General features: G+C 43.4%; 2 protein-coding genes across 4 annotated transcripts in view; one reads left to right on the plus strand and one right to left on the minus strand.

Annotated features, from left to right (window-relative positions):
* The window catches only part of nbeab (neurobeachin b), a 163397-nt gene that overhangs the window by 99808 nt on the left and 48904 nt on the right, over positions 1-14685 (plus strand). For all 3 annotated transcript variants that reach the window (XM_088427563.1, XM_088427565.1, XM_088427564.1), the window contains exon 39: positions 4137-4273. In XM_088427563.1, the coding sequence (XP_088283689.1) occupies positions 4137-4273 (137 nt within the window). The remainder of the gene's footprint in view (positions 1-4136; positions 4274-14685) is intronic.
* mab21l1 (mab-21-like 1) lies at positions 4377-6532 on the minus strand. Its single transcript, XM_088427571.1, has one exon. The coding sequence runs from the start codon at positions 6120-6122 to the stop codon at positions 5043-5045; it is 1080 nt and encodes a 359-aa protein (XP_088283697.1). The 5' UTR covers positions 6123-6532; the 3' UTR covers positions 4377-5042.

The following is a 14685-nucleotide window of genomic DNA, read 5'->3' on the forward strand; positions in this document are numbered from 1 at the left end:
TTGCCTGTTGCTGGAAGAAATTAAGCAATAAACTGGAAGCGTTTTCGTGGGACCATTTCAAATCAGTGTTTCCCTTTAGAAATAATGGACGTCTCGTAATTTGTTCCAGGTGCAAGACTTTCAATGCAGGTATTAACCCTGCTTGTATATTGCCGCTCTAATTAGCCCATTTAAACTTTGAAATGCTGTTGAAAATATGAACTACAACAAAAACAGCCAGCCTGACGCAAGCTCTTTCTATCTTTAGTTTATATATATATATATATATATATATATATATATATATATATATATATATATATATATATCGAAAAATCTACTTACTTTGCAATGCAAAGATTGATGTAATTTTAATTTAAAACATTTGTCAATAACTCATTAAGAAACTAAAATGTTTGCGTTTTTTGTTTCATATTTTTTTGCTAAATATACTATGATTATCATGTATACTATGATTATCATGATTACTGCAATGTTGCAAAACATTGCAAGTAAGTATGTATTGTGATCGTTCTAATATATATACATACACATATAATGGTTAATTATATATTCATATATTTTAGAGCAGTCAAAATACAAAATACATATTAAATACATATACTCTAATTTGATCATTTTTCGCTTTTGGAAGTAAATACGTATTTTATACACAGATATAATTTATACAGATTTTTTTTTTGTAAATACGGTATATTCATTTAAGAATTGATATCAATGATATATGCATGTATAGCACTTTAGCTTTTAGCATTTCCTGCAACGGCTGCTTGTTTGCGGCTACGTGTACACCACGCATATATTGATGATATATTTATGAGCTTTGCGTTCGGGCTCTCTCTCGCAAGCGCGAGGAGGAGGCCTAATGAGAGATCTGGGACGCCGTCCGCCCTTGCCAGCCTTTAGGAGACAGCTGTGATTATAGAGCCACCTCCCCCTCCCTCCCCCATGTCCTCGCACAGCAAGCGAGGACAACTCGAGTCAAGTCAACACGCTCAATGTGGAGGCTTAAGGTCAGCTCGGCATCATAATATTGTGCAGGCATGTGCTCGGACGCCTAAATGAATCGCGTGTGTGTCCGTGTCAGGAGAGTGAAGAGTGTGAGTCCACACTAACCCTCTTGTCACTTTGCCGGCTTTGTTTGCGTTCAATTTGGAACAAATAAGGTGTGTGTAGGTGTGCTTTTGCTCTTTGCCACAAGTTGGGGACAAAATCCCTGCTTTCGCTGTCTTTGTGGGGACCGTTTGGGTGGATCATACGCATCGTAATATGCAGGCGTGTGCTTGGACACCTAAATGAATCGTATCAGTGTCCGTGTCAGACCAAAAGTAATAAACGTTTTGCTCATTGCACATATTTTACTTTGCCAGCTTTGTTTGTGTTCAGCTTATATAAAAAAAAAAGTGTGTGGGGGAGTTCTTGTTTTTTGGACACAAGGTGGGGACCCAAAAAAAATTCTGCTTTCACTGTCTTTGTGGGGACTTCTCGACTTGTGGGGACCATTTCGGTGGACCCCACAAGTTTCGACCTTTTTGAAGGGTTCAGACTTGCTTTTAGAGTATGGGTTGGATTTTGTTTGAAACTGGGGTCATGGTTTGGCCAATTGCTCTGATGGTTGTGGTTAGGGACTGGGAAATGCGTTATGTCAATGAGATGTCCCCACTACGATAGGAAAAAAAAACTAGTATGTGTGTGTGTACCTGTGTGAACGTGGGAGACATGATGGAAATATTAAGAAATGATGTAGCATGTAGGCTAGTCTATCATCTGTAACCTATTTTTTCCTCCCGACCAAGAACCCACAAAACCAGGTTTTGCAGAGGAGTTACTATGTAACACAATTTAGCAATAACTTGCTTCATGTTTTGTTCCAATCAATGTGCTCTTAACTTGAAAAAAATTGACGTGCACTTTTAAGATATGTTTTAATTAATTTTCAAATTTGATTTGCTGATACTTGAAGAAACCGTGTTAAAATCTAATGTACCCCCCTGAGGCGGCTTCGCGTATTTGAGAAGCGCTGACGTCATATTTAACTGCTGCAGCTAAATTATTTGGAGGAAATATGTTTTCAGCAAACCATGTTTCTGAATACTTTTTAAAAATTTTAATAGTCTGAAACGACCCTAAAATTGTGTTGGTGTTTACAAAAAATTGCGTTTTGCACTCGACAAACAAACTATTGTCATATTTTTGGCTTTATTCATATGACCCAAATTTGGGGGTTAAATATATATCACAGAAAAACAGTTGTTGGGCACTTTTGGATCCAATTTGGATTCATTTTTCACACAACTGTTTTATCTGTGGTTATTTTTTTTTCTTGTAAATATTAATGTGCACACTCCGAGACGCTTTATTGGTTGTATCTGAAAAAAAAACCTTACAAAAGATCACTTGTACTTTTCTTTTAACCACTCCGTTGTTTTTTTTTTAATGAGAAACGAAAAAAGGGGGCAGTGTGACTCGATGTGTTATTATACCATGTATTGTAAATTAAAACGAATTTCACACACACACACTTATATATATAATCTTAAATAGTAAATATTTTATTTCGTGTTAGAAGAATTGTAATATTTTTATCATCGGTCCGTCGTGTCATCCGAGCATTTTTTAGCAACACATTTCTGTTTATGACGCATGTAAAATTACACACCACATTTTAGTGAAGGAATTCTCCCAGCCTGCACCTAATGAAGTCTCCATCGCGTGTCCGTATATGCAAATTATTCTCGTCTTCTTGCCTTCTCAAGCTTTTTGTGGGTCATCATCCATCGCATTACACCTGACTTTTTTCTACCAAAAGGAAAAAAAAAAACATGCATTGTAGGCGGCTAGTACGTAAATCCGCAGTGTTAACGCGCCCTTAATTTCATTATTGCCATGTAAACATTGTAAGGCCATATCGCCTAATTATGAAAGGATCTCCGAGGGGCGGATTAAAATGTTTCTATAATCCTCTTTTTGCAATCCTGCAGCCCCAACACACACTCCATCAGCGCATGCGTGTGTGTGTGCGTACCATACATTTATTACACAAACAAGAATGCACTCGTAATCTTGTTGCCATCATCAATCGGATTACTCTGGGTGACGTCACCAGATTACATTGTCGTGTATGTGCAAGCTTGTTCAAGCGGCTCCTCTTGACTCCGAGGGTTCGATCGAGGTCCGGGCGCGCGCGTGCGTGCGTGCACGCGCGTACCCAGCAAGGGTGAATAATAAACATGACAACAGCAAGCAACCTGCTGTCAGTGAAGGCAACACCCCCCACCTCCCCGCCCCCCTAGGTCTTCCTTTTCCCAACTTCCATTTGACGCTGTTTCTAATATTTTGGTTACACTCGTTTTAAATGCTCGTTTTGGCCACGCATATTTCCGCACAATTTACATTTCCTTATTTAATGACGCAGTCTTTCTTCAAGCGCCATTGCGATTATTTCGAAATGAATTTTGCGTTGCTAAAACTATCATCAAAATATTTCAGACGATAACGCCAGTTTGTTGTGTATTTATAACACTGCCGAAACCTAGCCATTATATTGCATTTTTCGCGTACGTTTTTATGTTCTAATTAATTGCAGTATTATGCAAAGCTAAATGTTTCACCCGGAGATGTTTATGCACTTTAATTTGATTTCATTATGTTAAAATATGTAGTAGATGCGTATTGAATTAATAATTGACGATATCTCTTGTTTTCACACACTGCGCATGCATGCACTTTATTGCACTTTGTCGTGACGAATTGACAAATTGCATTTTCGTTGAATGTTGGCCGCGACGTATTTGCAATCAGCGAAATATATGCACAAATTAAAATGCACTATGGTGCGGCGTAGTATTATCATTTTAATCATTTTAATAATTTTAACGATCTATTTTATTTATCTTATTTCTTTTTATAATCAATTGCACCTTTTGTTTTTACACAAATTTGAACTTCGACATTTTGAAATGAACTATCCTGAAAATAAATTGAGTGACTTCAAAATAATTAATTTATTGACCTTTTGGTTCTAATGTGGCAACTACAAGTTTTGTCTTAACGTCATGGGAACATACTTTTTTATTTTAGTACAAACAATGAAAAAAATCCCCCCCCCCCCCCTTTCTTTCTCCCCAATCACGTAGGCCTGGTGGTTCTGAGCAGCCCGGCCCAGTTGGTGGCTCCCGGCCTCGTGGCCCGGGGAACCCTCTCCATCACCAGCAGCGAGATTTACTTCGAGGTGGACGAGGACGAGCCGGCCTTCCAGAGGCTCAGCCCCAAGGTCAGACCGCAAAAAAACAAAGCGTCATTTTGCGCAGTTTTGAAACTAGCGTTTATGATGGCTACCTGCAAAAAATAAAAAAAAAACAGCACGACGATGTTCGTTTACACGTAACAGTTGCTTTAATACTTTTTTTTAAATTAAGTGGATGACAATTTAAAAAAAGACAGATCACAGATGTTATAATCCAGTGTAGTTCAAGTGCATTTAATTTCCTCAATTTAACCGTCTTATATATTTACTATATTTATAAAGGTTTTCATTTAATTAAAAAAAACATGGCAGAGCAAGATTTAAAAAAAACAGCCAGTCATAATGTTATTTAAATTAAAAATTCAAGTAAATGATGGAATGTTTACTTTACAATCAAATGTAAACTTTGCAACAACAACAACAAAAAAATGTACAGGGATTTCGCAGAGTACATATACTCCAAAAAGACTAATCGGGTAAAATCATCCGGCTCGAGATATATTTTGGTGTATATTCTTCTTTTTCGAAAACGGTCTGGATTCAGTGGCGTCAAACTTTGACTGTAAAAGGAGCAGGGGAAATCCGAATGACATTTTTAGCAGTCAAATAAGAAGAAGTGAAGTGCGTTCCGAATGGAAGAACGGGTCGAAACGGGTCGCGATCGAAATGGGCAGCAGATATTCGGGAGTCTTTTTCGAGCGTAGGCGTACCGCGCGTAAATCAGGCGGGGACCGTCACCGGAAGCACGACGCGTCGACGGAGGTCCAGGTAGTTTCCGCGGGTTTTACCTGGGGACTCAGAGCTTCTCGAGGCTCTTGGGGTTGGTGAGGATCTCGCGGGCCAGGCGCCACGTCTGCTTGGCGGCGTTCTCGAGCGCCGAGTGCGGCTTGCCCTGGAAGAGGTCGAGGTTGGGCAGGAAGTAGTGCGGGCAGCGGCGGCACTGCAGGCAGGAGATGAGCTGCAGCAGGATGCCGTTGAGGCGGTCGCCCAGGCAGTTCTCGTCCCAGTCGGCCTCGCGCGGGTGCTTCTCGCACTCGTAGGAGACGAGCGTCTTCATGTGGTAGTTGTTGAGCGGCGCGCCGGGCAGCTCCAGGTGGCGGTCGCGCAGCGCCTTGAGCACGGACAGGCACTTCTTGCGGCAGCCGCCCAGCAGCAGCCGGTTCTCGGCCTCGGCGAACTGCAGCACCCAGGCGTCGCTCTCGGCCGAGCTCTGCTTGCCGTTGAGCGAGTAGCACTCCTTGGAGAGCAGGTTGAAGCCCTCGGCCTTGACCTCGGCCACGCGGTTGGGCCCCGGCCACGGGATGTGCGGCAGCGGCCAGTGCGCCGCCGAGCGCGGCCAGATGCCCGTGCACTTGAAGGCCGGCGTGATCTGCACCACGTAGCGGTCGCGGATGCGCAGCTTCACCTCGCTGGTGTCCGCCACCATCTTGACGGCGTCGCGGTAGCTGCACTTGTCCACCGCCTGCGCCACCAGCGTCTGGAAGCGCGAGCGGATCTTGCGCGCCGACAGGTAGCCCGAGGCCGTGATGAACTCCACCCACAGCGACATGCTCCGCTTGCGCCCGTCGCTCAGCTTGAGCACGGCGCAGCCGGGCAGCGAGCCGTCGTCCACGAAGTTGAACACGCCCATCTGGTTGAGGTAGAGCACCACCTCGAACTCGCTGGGCGAGATCACCTCCAGGCCCTCGAAGCGGTTGTCCAGCTCGCTCAGCGAGCTGATGAAGCGCGGCTCCTGCACCTCCACCTCCTTCAGCACGTCCGACACCACCTTGCACACCTCGCGGATGGTCTTGGACACGGCCGCCTTGCGGGACTGGCACTTCTCGTTGTAGTACTTGTTCAGGTGGTACACCAGCTTGGCCTGCGCCGCGATCATGTTGGGGCAGAGGTCCGGGTTGTACGCCGGGCTCTCGCAGTACGCCGACGGATCCAACGCGGCGGTTTGTACCGGAGCCAATTTTAGACGAGAAAAGGGGGCCCTGGCTCCAGCGAAGAAAACGAACCCCGGCCGGGACCGGGATGGGGGAGGGGGGACGGGGACGGGGACGGGGACTGGGGAAGCTCCGGGGGCGCTCCGCTTACTCCTCGGCTCGGCGAGCCGCGCGACCCGACATGACTCCGGCGGAGTTGCCGCGGAACGGACCGCTCCGGGAAAAAAAAGGGGGGAAAGAAAAAAAAAAAAAAGAAAAAAAAAAGTCCGCCCCTGTCTCGAGCCCGACGGAAAGTGTTCGGAACGCCGAACGCCGCGGTCTTTGCTGTCACACTCAAACCCACACGCGCTCAAACGCGCGCGCGCGCGCTGGCTTTATGGCGAGGGGAGGAGCCGGCGAAGGGACGGACCAATGGGTGGCTGTCGCGTCACGGTAGGCGGCGCCGCTCTTCCGTAAGCCGCGGGGGCTCCGGACGAGGCCCGCACAACACGCTTTGCAGCCCGAAGAAAATACGCACGGGCTCCTGGGAAACTTCGCTAAATATACATTCGATTGTTTGGACGAATGACTGCTGCTCGGGAAATCATTTAGAATTTCACATTTGCCGAGAATACGCCTTAAAATTGGGCTTAGCTTGACATGTTTTTCTGTGGAGTTTGAGCGTGTAAAAACAGAAACGTTCATTATTCGTTTCTTAGCCTTCATGCAGGGAAGCAATCACTTTATTAACACGTACAATTGTTTTAAATGTTTCAGTTGTCCTCTATAATTATTGAAATACTATTCTACCATCTTCTTATTCTACTGTCTTGCACCAACGCCAATTCTAATGACTTAGAGAAATACATTTCTATTTCGTTTATATATATATATATATATATATATATATATATATATATATATATATATATATATATATATATATATATATATATATATATATACACTCACACACACATGGGACTGCATGTTATTGGGAGGTTTTTTGTCTATATGAAAGAAATGTTTAATGTTTCATAAAGCATCTAAATATGGGTGTTGAATATTGCATTATCCAAATGATTTCGATACTAAACGTGTACCTAAAATCGTCTTTACTACCTAATGAAAGAAATAAGCATTTCAAGAGGCATTATCATGAAAAATTGTAATTTGACTTTGTTGCTTAGTTTTACAGTGTTAGGAATACTTCAAAATACTGTATTGTAGAGCGTATATAGAGAATTCTTGTAATGGCAGTAAGAAGCCTGCATCCACGATTGGTTAAAGTCAGATAAAAGCAACCATTTCGAAGGAAACACATCCCACGCCGTTAGGATATGCATACTGCACGATCCGTTTTCGCAGGGAAGATATTTTGTCGACAGTATATATATATATATATATATATATATATATATATATATATATATATATATATATATATATATATATATATATATATATATATATATATATATATAATATTTGCATGATGCTGTGAAAATAACCGAGGCTTCCGTACTGTTCTGTCCATCCATATTTTCACACGGGCAAATTATTTTCCACAAAATGTTTGATGCCTCTCATACACTGCCTGGTTCCATGTCTCACTTTGAAGCGCTAGTGAAAAAAAAAAAGTAGCAACGAGATGGACACAATAGGATATTATTCTATGATGGACGAAAGCGTGTGCCCCCTAGCGGCCGCGAGCGGAATAAGGCCTTGTCGAATTTCGAGATGGGGCCATTCCCATGGCCCGTCACGATCTTTTGATCTCTTTCAAGTCTGCTATTTCGGAACCGATAAATATTCCGACCCAGGCGAGTCCAAGCTGTCCCGTTTCAGACTTTTCTTCTTTGAAATCCGCCGAGAAATGCGATTCTCCCCCCTGACGCTCACCAGCAGCCGGAAAAGAATGCAACCCCTGTATTTTGGCCACAACGCTTCTCGACATTCGCGCGGTAATCCCATACAACATTCTTACATAGCGCTGTAAAACGGACTCCCTTGTTGACATACTTTCCATGCTCCCTCCCATTGCGGCCCGTCCCGGCCCGGCCCGGCCCGCCGACTTTATTGGAAGCAGACCGCGTCCGCCGTTATTCCTGGGCTGGGCTCTTGCTCGGACCCATTTGGCCCGACGCCGGCGGAGTGCGTGATACCGACGCGGGGATTTGGCCCAGATTATCGCCTCCTAATCTGAAGCATGTGCTGCCTTGTAAATGCTCGGGCGATGGCGCTGAGGCCTTCGCCGAGCTTGAGAGCGATCCTCTCGACGACGTTGTCGCCGTGTATAGATCTGCGCTTCTCAAGCGGGGGAACGTGAGGACACTTCAGGGAGTAGTCAACATCGCAATAAATCCGAGGCAGGAGCAGTGCGTTCTTGTTTTCAAAAGAAGAGCAAATGAGTTGGAACGTGTTGCAAATTTGTTTTATCGTGACCCCTTCGCAAAATCTTACACAAAAGTCATATTTTCATCCAACGATGATTTATGATGGCTCGTACAGAAGTTCCCAAATGGAGTTACTTCAAAGCACTTGGTAGGTGAACTTTTGCCTGAATTTCGGCCCGTATTGGCAAATCTCATTCAGTGTTTTTAATGCCAGGGGAGGACTAGAGCAGATGTCTATACAAATTAAGGGCAGATGAATTGTAACATGAATCAATTTATTGCTAAATTTGCTTTAGAGCAACTCCTTTGAAATTTTCCAAGTAAGTGGTTTTTCTCCAACAATGCTTTGAGCTTTAGCGTACACAGGTTCCCAAATTGGGGTACGAGTTTGAACGTTTGAATCATTTACAGTCAAATGGCGCATGTTTCTGTCCAAAAATGATTCATTGCGGCTTCTCTGATTGGAGGGAAAAAAACGTTTCACGGGGGTACGTCAGAGAGGCAGTGGTATAAATCAAGATGGCGTCCCCCTCAATTTTCTGCAGAGCGCGTGAGCCCGTTTTCAAGGCCTCTTTTGTTTGGGCCGGGACACTTGATGGCTTCTTGCCCCCCATCGGTCCTTGGCGTCCGGCTCTTTATGAAGACCGATTGTCCCGTTAACATGGCGGGCCGCTCAGGGGGCGGGGTCAGCCCCGCCCGACTGGAAAGTCCCCCCTCTGACCGCGGCGCCCGCGCTCGCTTGTACGGCGGCCTGGGGTCACGCGACTCGCTGGCTGGCCGCGTGTGTGCGTACCGGTCAAAAGTATGGGAACGCCTTCGGAAATGTTCTCAGCTCGGTCACGTGACATTCGCAAACCGAGTCGCGATTGGCGGTTAGCTGAGCGCTGGCGGACTGTGATGTCATTTTCGGAGGGCGGCAAAATGGCCGCCCCTCAGGTATGTTATTCATCGTAACACTGGCACTTATGGAAATACATAGAGAATATTATCAGGAAACAAAAATGTTTGGCTTGACTTACGCTTTAGTAATTACCAAAAGAAAAAACAGTACGAGCTTTTTTCGTTCGTTGTGGTGAAATGTTCCCAAAATGATCCGCCGAAAATGAAATCTACAATTTTTTTTTTTTGCAACCCTGATTATTTAAAATTTATTTCTTTTTTGTGTGTGTGTAAAATCTTAAAAAAACTAGCAAGGTAAACCTGTAGTAAATTTATGGTCAAAAATATATGGACGTATATAGAAAATAGAAAGTTAAATTTCTTGTCAGAAATTAAATTAGAAAAAGAAATTGTTTTTTGTTCCTTGTTTTTAATTTTTTAAAAATGAATACATACTGTAAAAAATATATGTATTTATGTATGTATATATATATATATATATATATATATATATATATATATATATATATATATATATATATATATATATATATATATATATATATATATAAAAGAGTAAATTTATGGTAAAAAATAATGTATACAAAAAGAGGTAATGAAAAAAGATTTCTTGTTTTTAATAAATATATATTATAAATAGTATTTATAGCTAAAGTTGGGAGTTTAAAAAAAAAAAACGAGACGTTGAACATATATTAATATATTGCATATATTGCAGCTCTACTGGGTTAATGCAAAGATAAGCTTAAGAAGACTTCATGAAATGACATTTTACTGCATAAATCGGATTAAAAAAATGTCAGGGATTTGACGTTTTCACTGTGAGAAATAATATTATTTAATCTCATGGGTAAACTGCTGGCGTGTTTATGATGTTGATTGTCACTTGATGACATTGTCACTGGGATGTTTTTTTTTTTTTTAAGACGGCTCATGAATATTATTGTTGCGATCATGCGCATTCCCCGGCAATATGGCGTCTCTGCGGGAGCCGGCCAATTTGCCCGGCCCCCCTTTGGCTCGTGTCCATGGCTTTATTTTCTGGGGCGCCCGGAGGCTCGCAACCTTCCCCGGCGGATCCGGCCAATCGCGTCAAGCGCACGCCGGGACACCGGGCAAACTTTTACTAGCGTACGTGCGTTTTTTTTTTTGTGTGTGTGTGCGCGCGTGTTTGCGCGCACAAAAGGTGGCGAAAGTGTAAATTAAGAAACGTAATTGATTGTCTCAGCTTCGTTTGGCCCTTGGCCCCCCCCTCCCCTTTTGCAATATGCTACGCTTGTCAGCTTTTGTGATAAATTACATGCATGCATTTGCATGAATTTAGCGGGCGGTGTGGCTCACATATGGATTTTTGACAAATTAAGAGTTGGCCAAATGCGGAATTCGCCGTTTAAAAGTCAAGGTGTTAGCGTTTGCGCGCACCTTTCTCGTGGTTAGCGTACAATTTAGCATCTGGTGATGGCCGCCAAAGAAGGCGCCCAGCTTCTTAGGCTTGAACTTCTTGTCGCTATCAGGCCGGATAAATACCGGGTTTTTACGGCTATAAGCAGCACCGGTATAAAGGCTGACGCAGCGAAAATTCAGAAAAAGTTGGAATTTTTTTTAAAAGATAGTATTATAGTATTAATATAGCATTCAAAATATAAATACTTTATGTACAAAATGAATGAGATCTTGTATAAAAGTTTGTGACTATATATACAGTGTGTATATATATATATATATATATATATATATATATATATATATATATATATATATATCATCAATTACTTTAAAAAAATTGTATTAAATTAAAAATTGTAATAAATCAAAGCATATTAGGGCCGTTATTTAATGCAGGTAGTGTTTTTTTTTTCTTCTTATTATTTGATGTTTAGTGACTAGTATGATAATTGACTGCCAGCTGAGGAAAATGAAATGTTGACGTCTGTAGCCGTCATTGGCAGTGAATGAGTCAATCATAAAACGCTGTTTTTCCATTTATTGAAAAAAATTCGACTCAATTTTATTATTTAAATTAGAAAATCATCTTGTGGGCCGTATTATACCCGTTTGCCGGCCAGAACCGGCCCGTGGGCCGTATGTTTGACACCCTTGTTTTTAATGCTTTAACAGTTGATTTCTCTTCAAAATTCGGATCGTTGGCACTTGCTGGAGTTCTGCATTTTCCTTTTTTTTCAAACGGTAAATACCAGCAGCATATTAATCTTCATGTTGGGCGTGCTGTCGGCCATCTTCTGGACGTGGGCGCTGCAATCATCTGCCTACTGACCCCAAGATGCTCTTCTGCGCTCCCCTCACGAGCGCGTTCTCCTTAAATCTGCCTCCCCTTAGGATAGAAAAAACCAAAACAAAAGCGGGCGGGCGGCCGGCCGCCCCGGTAATCGAATGTCGCGGCGGACGCCTGTGGTAAAATTAGGCGGGGTCGCCTAAATAAGGGATGAAGGCTTCATAATTGCCGGTGGTGGAGATGCGAGGTGCCGGGTGCCAACTGTCAGAGGCGGGCTAATGATGACAAATGTCTCTCTATGCAGATCGTTTCTGCTGCTGCTGCTGCTGCTGCTGCTGCTGGGAAGAGAAATGCAGCAGGGCCTAATGAGAGGAAGCTTGTGTGCTTATTTAACGACCTGCGCGGGAACAAAGCGCACTCGCTCAAGCTTCGTGTTGTTGAGGGTCAACATGAAGGAACGTCGCCTACCCGCGTTTTCCACTAGAAATAACATCCCCAAAACCTTCTCGAAGGAGGAAGAGTAGGACGTTTGGAATTACCATGGATACAGTAGGGTCACGGAGTTTTGTGGTGCAGGCGGGTTTGTCAAGCTTTGACCGTGTTTTATATCGTTAAAAAGCTCACCGTCCACGATTTCGCCAGCCGCAGGTTACCGTAATTCCACAAATATAAGACGCAGCTGTTTGTAAGACGCACCCTTGAATTTGCTGGCATACGCCTTAAAGAGGAGACGAAAAAACGCGGTATCCCACTTCCTAAAGTGAAAAAATCATAAGCTAGGGATGCGGTGACCCCGGGATCCATCAGCAAAATGCCCAAAACATCACATTTTGTTTCTGAACTACATTGAGTTCGAGCCAATTGGTTTGTGTGTTTTTGCAATGGGGTCACACTAATTATCGGCAGGGCCAGTTTTCAGCACCGATTTGGACAAATGCGGGCCTTTTTTAAATAGCTGATGGCCGACAAATCAAAACGAAGTTAACCTCGAGGATGGACTCGGACGTTGGTTCTGTCTGCTCGCTTCTTTTGTCGAAAATAATGCCACAGCTAACACGAGCTGCTGTTAGCTTCGACGGGCACTGGCCGCTAGCTATTTATTTCTGGCTGAAACGGGACATTTGAGTAAGTCTGCTTTATCAAAAAGTGATCAGTAGGAACGGCAACTGTGTCACTTGAGAAAAGCACAAGTATCTGGTATCGAATGCCTGCAATCTTAACAAACAAACAAACAACTTAAAAACACGTGTTTGGGATTGAACGAGTTTTTTTGTTTTGTTCTTTTTCTGGATGACCTGGCTCAGATAAATGGCACGATTCTCCAGTTTGGACTGGAGTTTTAGCGGGACCGCGGAGAGCTACCTCGCCATAGGTTTTTCCGACTGAGTAGTCGGCATTTTCGCTGTCCGCTTCCGTTGTATTATTGAGCGGCGTTTTTGGGAGGCGGCGGTAAATCCGAGTTTTTACTGGCGCTGTGACGTGGGCCTCACGCTAATAAAAGAGCAAAGCGGGAGCGGGCCAGATTTGCCCAATTTGTTGCATGAATAGCTCTTGAAAGGCTTCCCCGGGCCGCACAAAGGCCCCCGCCCGCCCGCCCGCCGGCCCGCCGGCCCGCCCCACCCCGCCCGCCCTTTGTTTGCTCCGGCCCCATCTGTGTCATCTGCCGGTCGGCGTCTTGGGGCCGCTCCCCAGCGGCGCCGCCAGTTGTTTTATGAACTGGGCCCGGTTCTGCCGGGAGTTCATAAGTCGGCCCCCGGCCCATTGTGCGGCGGGGCCAGCTGACGCGCCTCAATGGACGCCAGCATATTGACACATCATTTCCATTAATGAAGCGGACGGGGCGGCCTTGTTTGGCGTCGTGATTTATGTTTGCCGGGTTATCGGCAGGATGGGGGGGGGGGTTCGCCCTTGTGACTCGAGGGACCGCAGAAGACTTTTTTTTTCGTTGACATGAATCTCGCTTATCTTTACAAGAGGAAACTTTGCTTGCAGTTTTATGACTCGCTGGCCAATAAAGCATGTAGCTTTGTTTTTATTTTGTTTATTTTTATCCACACAGGGACATTTTTGTTAGGATTTTTATTGAGTTTTTTTCAAATTTCACTTTGACTTACTCACTAAAATTGTTCCATCTGCTTGCTGGTAACTCAAATGTGAATGCCAAGTCAGTTTCCCCCATTGAAATGAATGGCAATTATGTTAATCTGTTCCAGCCCCAGAACACCCCCCCCAAAAATGTGGAAATATATTTTAAGTTGAATAGCAGTATAATGTCTACCGTAGAAAAAAAAAATCAAACTCGATTAATCAATTGGTTTTTTTTTCTCAGTTAATCAATGCATTTTGTTGCTTTTGTTTTTGTTTTTTGCAAAGCAACAGCCATCGACAGTGACTTACCAATTAAACATTGTTCCATTAGGGTGCATGTAACTCCAATCTGAATGCCAAATCATGTTTCCCCATTGAAATGAATGGACATTATGTTAATCCGTTCCGGTTCCAGAACAAACACCAAAACATTTCTATCATTTTTAATAAGAAAAATAGCAGGATAATGTACTTTTTAAAAAATAAAAATAATATGTTCAACTAGAATTCACACGCAAGTGATTTGACAACCAAAGGGCATTATAATGCAAACATGCATTTGGGTCTTCGACTACCAATTTTTTAAAAGCTCGATCATTTTTTTTTTTCGTCATTTGGTCAGAGGACAAAAAACCTTCACTTTGTATTTCTTTGAAAAAAAAAAAAAAACAGGAAATTTGCTCGAATCAAATTGAAAAAAAAAGCCTTTTCGATTTAGTTATTTGAAAAAAAATTTTCAAGTCCCTACCCGTCTTTTCCCATTTTGAGGTAAATTCGCCACACGATATTTTCCCGGCCGGTGACCCACTTTTGCGAAGCTGGGTCCTGACGCCGCGCCCCATTTCTACATTGGTGTCAGGAAGCCAGGTGAAAAGGAGGGCAAAGAAGGGGAGCTTAAGCCCTCCAAAATGG

The sequence above is a fragment of the Hippichthys cyanospilos genome, chromosome 11, assembly GCF_059441005.1.
Source record: "Hippichthys cyanospilos isolate Australia breed blue-spotted pipefish chromosome 11, RoL_Hcya_1.0, whole genome shotgun sequence".
In the NCBI taxonomy this organism is placed as follows: domain Eukaryota; kingdom Metazoa; phylum Chordata; class Actinopteri; order Syngnathiformes; family Syngnathidae; genus Hippichthys; species Hippichthys cyanospilos.